This window comes from Pinus tabuliformis, chromosome 9, assembly GCF_031772625.1.
Source record: "Pinus tabuliformis cultivar Carrire ecotype Pingquan chromosome 9, CPIR1, whole genome shotgun sequence".
Lineage (NCBI taxonomy): Eukaryota > Viridiplantae > Streptophyta > Pinopsida > Pinales > Pinaceae > Pinus > Pinus tabuliformis.
The window spans coordinates 553,233,318-553,241,477 of NC_142307.1; the positions used below are offsets into that span (position 1 = coordinate 553,233,318).

At 35.6% G+C, this 8,160-nt stretch overlaps 1 protein-coding gene across 1 annotated transcript; it reads right to left on the reverse strand.

Annotated features, from left to right (window-relative positions):
• Positions 1–242: 242 nt before the first annotated feature.
• On the reverse strand, positions 243–2,359 carry LOC149149702 (receptor-like cytoplasmic kinase 176). The gene is made up of 2 exons (XM_089442562.1): positions 2,068–2,359; positions 243–766 (listed from the first exon to the last, which is right to left on the reverse strand). Exons 1-2 carry the CDS (start codon positions 2,357–2,359, stop codon positions 243–245), a joined length of 816 nt encoding a protein of 271 aa, XP_089298688.1.
• Positions 2,360–8,160: the final 5,801 nt, after the last annotated feature.

Here is an 8,160-nt window from a genome sequence, read left to right on the forward strand (position 1 = left end):
TTAAATTTCCTTGGCACTACAGAATAATAATGTAAAGGTACTAAAAATGCAGGGGTACTTCAAAAATAATAACAACAATATAAAGGATGAAAATGCTCCCAGGTGACCTGCTGCACCAACTAAAGCGCTTGGTATCTTCAAAATAAGGTTGGTTACATCTGTATATCAAGCTTCTTCTCAATTCAACTCACAGTGCGGCACGACCACCATGAAGTAAATTTTCTATCTGTACTGTCTCAATCTCAAGATTCACCTAAATTTGATTCACAGCGACCATCATCAGATAAGTTTCCATTTCCCAAAAAAGGAGCTTCATCGCTCTCTGATAACTTCCCATTTTCTTTTATATTTCTACTTTCCTGCATCATATTCACGATGTCCCTCATCCGAGGTCTCTCTTCAGTAATGTCCTGTAAGCATAAATTAGCAATTTTGATCATAATCTGCAGTTCCATCATGCTAATTTGATCTTTCATATTTCGATCAACAATTGTCATGAATCTTTCTATGCCTTCGCTGAAACGATATGTTTCAGTCCATTCTGCCAGAGGTGTGTCTTCATGTACTGCTTTTAAACCTGTAACTAGTTCTAGCAGAAGCACACCAAAGCTATACACATCACTTTTAGCTGAATATCTTCGTGTTTTCATGTATTGGGGATCCATGTAACCATAACTCCCTCTAACAGCAGTGACTGTAAACTGGTTGTCTTTTGGGCCTAACTTTGATAGTCCAAAATCAGCCAATTTAGCACAGTTGGCCTGGCCTGCAAATTAGGAAGATGCCAAGGTTTATTTTTGGATTTGTGTTGTTTTTTTAAAATATGCGGCTATAGTTTAAGATGTTCCTCACTCGACATGCGGATGCAGGTTTGAGAAATAGTTCAGTGTCAAACCTCATCGTCGGGGTATGCTCCAACTCCGAGAAAGTAACCAAGTTAAGAAGGCGTTGTGCTTCACTGAAATTTTCTTGGGTTTCTAAATGGGTCACGTTCCAGAAAATAAACGTGATAAATAATATAAAATATTCCATGTACAGATTATAAAAGTTGACACATTATCTTAAAATTTCCAGAATATTGTACTGATTGACGCACGTTTCCATCGAGAGAAAAGGAAGTTACATTGCATGATCACCACTTGTTACATTGCATAAGGAAGTTACATTGCATGATCACCACTTGTTACATTGCATGGTCACCGCTTGTTCCCATTGGAGATTACAATCTTCATTGCATGGTAGCCACTTGTTCTGGTTGAAGATTACAATCTTTTGATGAGTAATGTAACCACAAAGCATAAAGCTCCTTCTATTTTGATCTGCTTAGTGCAGGTTGTAGTGAAATTTGCTCCTTTTAAATTTAATGGAAAACAATGTATAGGGCCGAACAACAAGTTCCAGTAATACTTGTACAACATGGAATTACAAGCACGGGCTTAACCATTCACCTGGTCATGAATAATCTAACAATGCTTGAAGGCTTTGATTCTGGTTCTGCTACTATACTACATAGGGTGAAGGAGCCAAGAGAACCGTTGAACTTCTTGAGTGTCTTGTTGTTCTCGTGGGTAATGAAACCAATGCTTGAACAACTGGGGTTTGTTGTAAATGACCCTACGTAGTGGAGAGTAGTTGGGGTAGCTGCCATGATACTAACACTGAAGCAGATTATTTCTGTTCCACAATGTAATTAATACTACCAGGGATCAATGAAGACTTGGCCATGGTTAAATTCGCTCCTTACAACTTGAAATTTAATTTTGTGCAGTTAATTTTATGCAGTTAATATGAACCTTTCTGGTTCAATAAGCGAGCACCTAACAGCAAGGAGCGGGATGAAGCGGTACGGAATAAAGCAACAAATGAGTAAATAAGTTAATGGATGTATTTCAGTAACTAGGTAAGAGTGTCTAAATCAGGTCTGTAGGAAGCTTCAGTCAGTAAGAATGAAGACATACATCATTGCTAGAATATGCCTACTTGCTTTTTTTATGCCGAAACTTTTCTTCTTTAGTTCTTCCAATCCGCATCCCCGACATTACCTCTCGCCTGAGCCAGATTGTATACCTCTCGCATGAGCGTCAAGTACTAAAGCTAAGAGCATACCCCATTCGATAGCCCATAGCACCCATGGATAGTTCCCGGTCCAGCCAAGGCCAGATCTGAAGGATCCTCGAGATAGGGAAGCAAAGGCCAGATACTCCAGGTATGAACCTACGATGCATATGTATGATATTATCGTCAATTCGGCAGGCAGGCGGGTTGGCTTCTTTAGCCTGCTCACTAGAGAGAGGACTGCAACATTCATTTCTTTTTGTAATCCCCTGGACCATAGCCTGTTCTTATAGCCGATTATCATTTACCCTTTTCTCATTGCCTTAAGTATAATGACACTCATAGACAATAGTCAGAAGGGCAATTGATAGTCAATCATCGGCAGTGCTCATTACCATTGCAGGAAGGTAATAATCTGGTAATATTCTGCATGTAAGAACTTGCAAAAGCAGAGTGATTAATAATTTGGTAATATTCTGCATGTACTAAATTCCAAAAGCATCATGTTAATCATTGAAAGAATGCATTTTTACCTTATTTAACAGTGATAAATTGCTTGTTTATTCAGACAGAAGGCTACAAAAACAAAACAGGCTTGGTTCGAGGGTCACCACACATTCTTTTCTCTGCACAGGTATTTTTTTTTACAGTGAATCTAATTATATACTTCAGATTCAACATTAATAGGGTAGGTAGAGTTGAAGGATGCTTAAAACACCTTACCTTTTCTTTTGCTGAAAGGTTGAGTGTTTGAGTTCCCTTTTGAATATCTGCCTCTATCTGCCTCTATATACCGACCTCTATGGCCTCTGTTCTCTGTGATGACTTCTTCAGCTGTTGTCAAGAGGATATGCAGGATATGTAACGGCCTCTGCTCTCTATGATGACTTCTTCGGCTGTTGCCGGGAGGATATGCAGGATATGTAACAGGAAATTTCTTTATAGGAAATTTCTCTACCTCTAGATAGCTCGACACCCCTGTTGAGGTTTCAGAGCAGACACCCTTGTCGAGGTTTCGGAGCGGACACCCCTGTCGAGGTTTCAGAGCGGGTAGGATCTCTAAGTGAATATGGAACTGGCTATGCAGGATCTGATTCTGTCTATCGAAATGGAAAGGATGCAGATATCACTCACCGGTGGGATCCTGAAACCCAGGAAGGATGTCGAAACCCAGGATTGTATAGCTGGCAGGCTGAGGTGACTTTTGAACTAAGTAGCAGTTGAAATAGGTGGAAGGCTGTCAAGCATAGCTTATGCATGGCTATATAGCTGGCAAGCATAGCTTATGCATGGCTATCTAGCTGGTAGGCAAATGAAAGCATAGAGTCGAGCCTGCCAAGCCCCAAACTCTTTATCCTAACTTTTGAGAAAAGTATACAGTTGAGCCGGCAATAAGAGGTAGAAACAAAAACATTGGATAAAAGTCTATTGCGCAGAACATTTTAATTAAAACATTGGTTAAACCTGAAATGTACGGGAATATATTGTTTGGTCAACGACAACTAATATGAATTCAACGCTCGATCGAACGCTATAGTCCCTGCTATGCCGGAGGCAAGGACTAATAAGAGAACTAAAAAAGTCGAAGAGAAGACTCTAAATATGAAAGGTAGAGGATTGCCTCATCTAAGGTGCAATTTTACAAAGAAAAAATATGAAGTTCATGTATTCACCCCTTACTTTTGTCTTGAGGACCTTTATTTTTGTTTGGAGAATGGAGGCACCCCAATTTGTTGTGGGTATTAAGAGAAAACAACTTTTCTTAGCTATTTGAAAAGGAAAAGGATAAGTTGTGATGATTAAACTAAACTATTGTATGAGGTATATGCTTAGTTTCATGTTTTATGGTTGCACTTTCAAAGGGGATTAAATGTGATGGTTAAATTATTGTATGGTATAGATTTAGTATTATGTTTTGGTTTATCGATGTGATTTTTACATTTTTGCTCTTAGAATCAAGTAGGTCTATTCACCATCATTAATCTCCACTTTCACATTCTTTAAGGAAAATGATAAGCTCTGATGATTAAACTATTATATGAGGTATTTCATGTTTTATGGTTGTACTTTCAAAGAGGATTAAATGTGATGGTTAACCTATTGTATGGGGTATATATTTAGTATTATGTTTTGGTTTATGGATGTGATTTTTACATTTTTTCTTTTAGAATCAAGTAGGTTTATTAACCATCATTAATCTCCACTTTCACTTTATTTTATGCAAGAAAATTGTATCAATCACAACTTAAATAGTATAGTTTAAAGTAGGAGAAATTCATTATAAATTGATTCACTTAATTTAAAATTTTAAAGAAATATTGTACACAATTGAATTAGATCATTTACTTTTAGAAAAATATATAACTCAAGATATACTCCATTATATATTGAAAAACCAAAGAATCCTTTGTAGTTATTTCACTCATCCTTAGCTAATTAGGTAGAGGGTGGATATGCAATGTTGCACAAGAAAATCAATATTATGAATTTATTCATATATACCCCTATGAAACTTTCGCTCACTTCCCTCCGTCCTAAGGATGGTCCTCGCCTAAAGTGAGCTACATAGAATTAATGCACCCATGGTACCTTAGTCTTGACCCTTTGGATGTTTTGGATCTAATTTTAAATAAGTAGATATCATGGTAATATTCACTTTATGTAAGTGATGTAAACATTCTATTATGAACATCTAATGTGGAACTCAAGGCCAATGCCTAATTAGTGAATGTCTAGAAATGTATTTTCAATAAAAATGTTAATGATATAATGTAAAGTAGACTTGCCATGATATTCTCATGTAAATATTTTTTCAATGATTAATATAAAGGGTCCAAGGATACCTTTGGAATAGAACCAAAGAGAATATGAATCCACTAGAGAGAAATAAGAGAGAGGGACCAAGGGTTTTATAAACAATCCTAATATTCCTTAATTTCTCAAGTCTCATAGACTTCACCTTTTCATAATGTGCCTTATTAAAAGCCCAACCTCCAATCATTGAATGTAAGTGGTGGGTGGCGAAGTCCACCTTCCTTATTCATGAGATCATAGAGGTTGAGTACAAGTCTGAAGGAGCATAAGGGACTCCATATCCATGGGGATTCAAACCACATGGATATTCAAACTATATTTTCTCCCATGTAATCTCTTCATACATTCAGAGTGAACATCACATTAGCTCATCTTAAGATATCATGCCATTGTATTTGAGATTGTTCAAGGGATGTCAAGCATTGAAGGTACACTATTTTGATGGTATTGAATATAATTACAAGTTATTTTGGGAAAATGGGGGATCCTATTCCTAGAGGTGTTCTTATGCTAGGTTGGAGCTATAATTGGAGCATGTAAGTAACTATATAGAGTTGTGGAAGAGAAAGTTGTGAACCTAGGAGACAAAGATGGAAGGTTGCAAAGGACTATAGAGATTAGGATTGATAGGAAACCATACCAATTATTGTTATATATTGTTGCACACCATGCACTTGAAGAACCAATATATTACTTTGATGAGTTGATCCTCAAGGTAGACTACAATTTGGACTCCTTTTGCATGCACTAAAGAGTATTAAATGGAATAATATTTACAAGGGACTATTGAATAAAGAAAGGAAATATCTTCCTTGGTGGTATGGAAGTATTGAAGGGGGTGTCATGTCTATGTTGGCTAGAGTGTTTTCCATTGAGTTCTATGGTAAATAGTGCGGTTGAGCTTGAGAAAAAATGGGTTGGGTAAGTGACATGACTATCCTAGACTCTTTCCCTTCACCTTTATGGTGCCATGGCCTAGCTTAGGGGTGGTAACCATATATGATTTTCTATTTTGGGTGAAAAATTGCTCATATGAAACCAATTTCCTTCTACCAACTTAATCAAAAGACCAGTGCTCCTAGATTGAATTTCTATTCATATTTTTTTTTCATCTGTGGGTTGCCTGTGAATCATTTGCAATGGAACACATGGGTGTTTGATGTGTTCTTTAGCTTAATTGTTTAATTGGTGAATTTAAAATGCCTCAAAGTTTATTTGGTTCAAATTTCTGTTATGCATTTGAGATTTGTGTATCATTATGGTCACATTTAGGGATAATGTACTTTTGTTTAGACAATTTGTCCATTGTTTAATATAAAATATTCAAATAAATGGAATGGAAAGCCCCTTTTTGTATAAATTCAAACTATTACCTTCTAATAAGGCCAATGGCATTTTCCTATTGTTTTGAAGTGGGATGTTAAGCCATATATAAGGTCCCTGTTAACCTTAAAACCTCTTATTGATCCCTATATAGTGAGTGATTACATTTCTATCATTTGTATCGTTATGTAGGCTAGAAATTTTCATGGTCTTGAATTATTATAATTGTACACGCTGTCTCCTATAGATATATTAAGGATACCTAGTCTTGGGATCATCAAATCTTGTCTTGTACATTGTATTCATTGTAAAAGGAGGTTCCCCCTAAAAGAGTGACCCGGATCTAGGAGGTAGGCCCCCAAGGTCTAAAAAATTGAAATGGATCTTGGTGTGGGGGAGGCCCCCAAGATCTGGAAAATTGAAATTTCAGAAGAAAATAGGAGAGCACACAGTAACAAAACCACAAAGGAACTTTCTTTTATTAAAACTCAGAATAACTGTAAAAGCTACATTGTGGTGGACAATCTATCCTTTTACAAAATGTGACTTGTTACTTATAACCTTTTTTGCTACAGTACCACAGGTAAATTCCATTGGTAGGTAAATACCATGGGTGAATGAATACCATGGGTGGATGTCACTTACAATACCATGGGTAAATTCCATGAGTGGATAAATACCATGGGAGGATGAATACCATGGGTGGATGCCACTTACAATACCATGGGTGAATGAATACGATGGGTGGATGCCACTTAAAATACCATGGGTGGATGCCATTTTCCATTCAGATCAAAGAGGATTATAATTTTTGGTGTCTTATCAATTTTAAGGCATAATGTTCATAACATTTGGCATAAGAGCATACAAAACTAAGGTTCTTCTTCTTCAAATAGGTCGCCCTAGTCATCCTGACATTTTCCTCATAAGTTTTGCCATGGGAGGTTTTAGATGTTAAAACTTAGATAATATTGAGGAGACAACTTCAGGGAGAATTTGGTTCATATTTTAGAACTTTTTTTCTATATTTTTGAAGTTATCACCTAAGTAATTTGTGAGTAAGTTAGAGTCCCTCAATGTTCTTGAGATTATTTTCAAACAGGTGAGTTTGGATTTTTCTCTATAACATTTTTATGGAAGGTTTCAAATGGTGAAATTTGGATAATATTGAGGGGAATATTTAGGAACATATGGTTCAAAATTTTTATCAAAGTTTACCATACTTTCATAGATACCATCTAAGGAAGTTAGGGTTTCTAAATACTCCTAAAATCAATTCAAACAAGTTAGTTTGGTATTTTCACTATAACGTTTTTATTGGGATGTTTTGGATAATAAAAATTAGACCATATTGAGGAGAGTTATTTGGAAACATATGGTTCATTTTTCAAAGTTTGGCTCATTATACTTTTGTAGATATACTTTGTGGAAGTTAAGGTTTTTGAAGGATCCTAAAATCTATTTCAAGTAGGTCAACTTGGTATTTTTGATATAACTTCTCTTCTATGACTTTTTAGTCTATGAAATATTTAGGGATCTTAGTATAAATATAGAAGTATGTCATATCAGAATTTCATTATTATATTTGAAGAATTCGACATGCGACACAATATATAAGTTAGCTGAGAGGAAAAGACCAAACATCAATGAGTTTTGGGAAAGTTACCATAACTTTCACTTGGCACATAAAATTCTAGTCAAACCTACAGAATTACAAAGAAGACATATCAAAGTATTACAAATAAAAGTTTTAGATTGAAAAGGGCTCAAATTTCAAACTCATATTAGGAAAAATTTCACCCATTCAAATATTGTCCAAGTTTTAAAGGTATTTAACATACAGGTAAAATATTTTTTATTAGAAGATCCATTTTTTGGGTGACTATAAAATGTGATAGAGAGCAGTATTATCATTATTTTCTCACATGGATCCAAATAAATATCCAAAATATTTTACACAAATTAAAT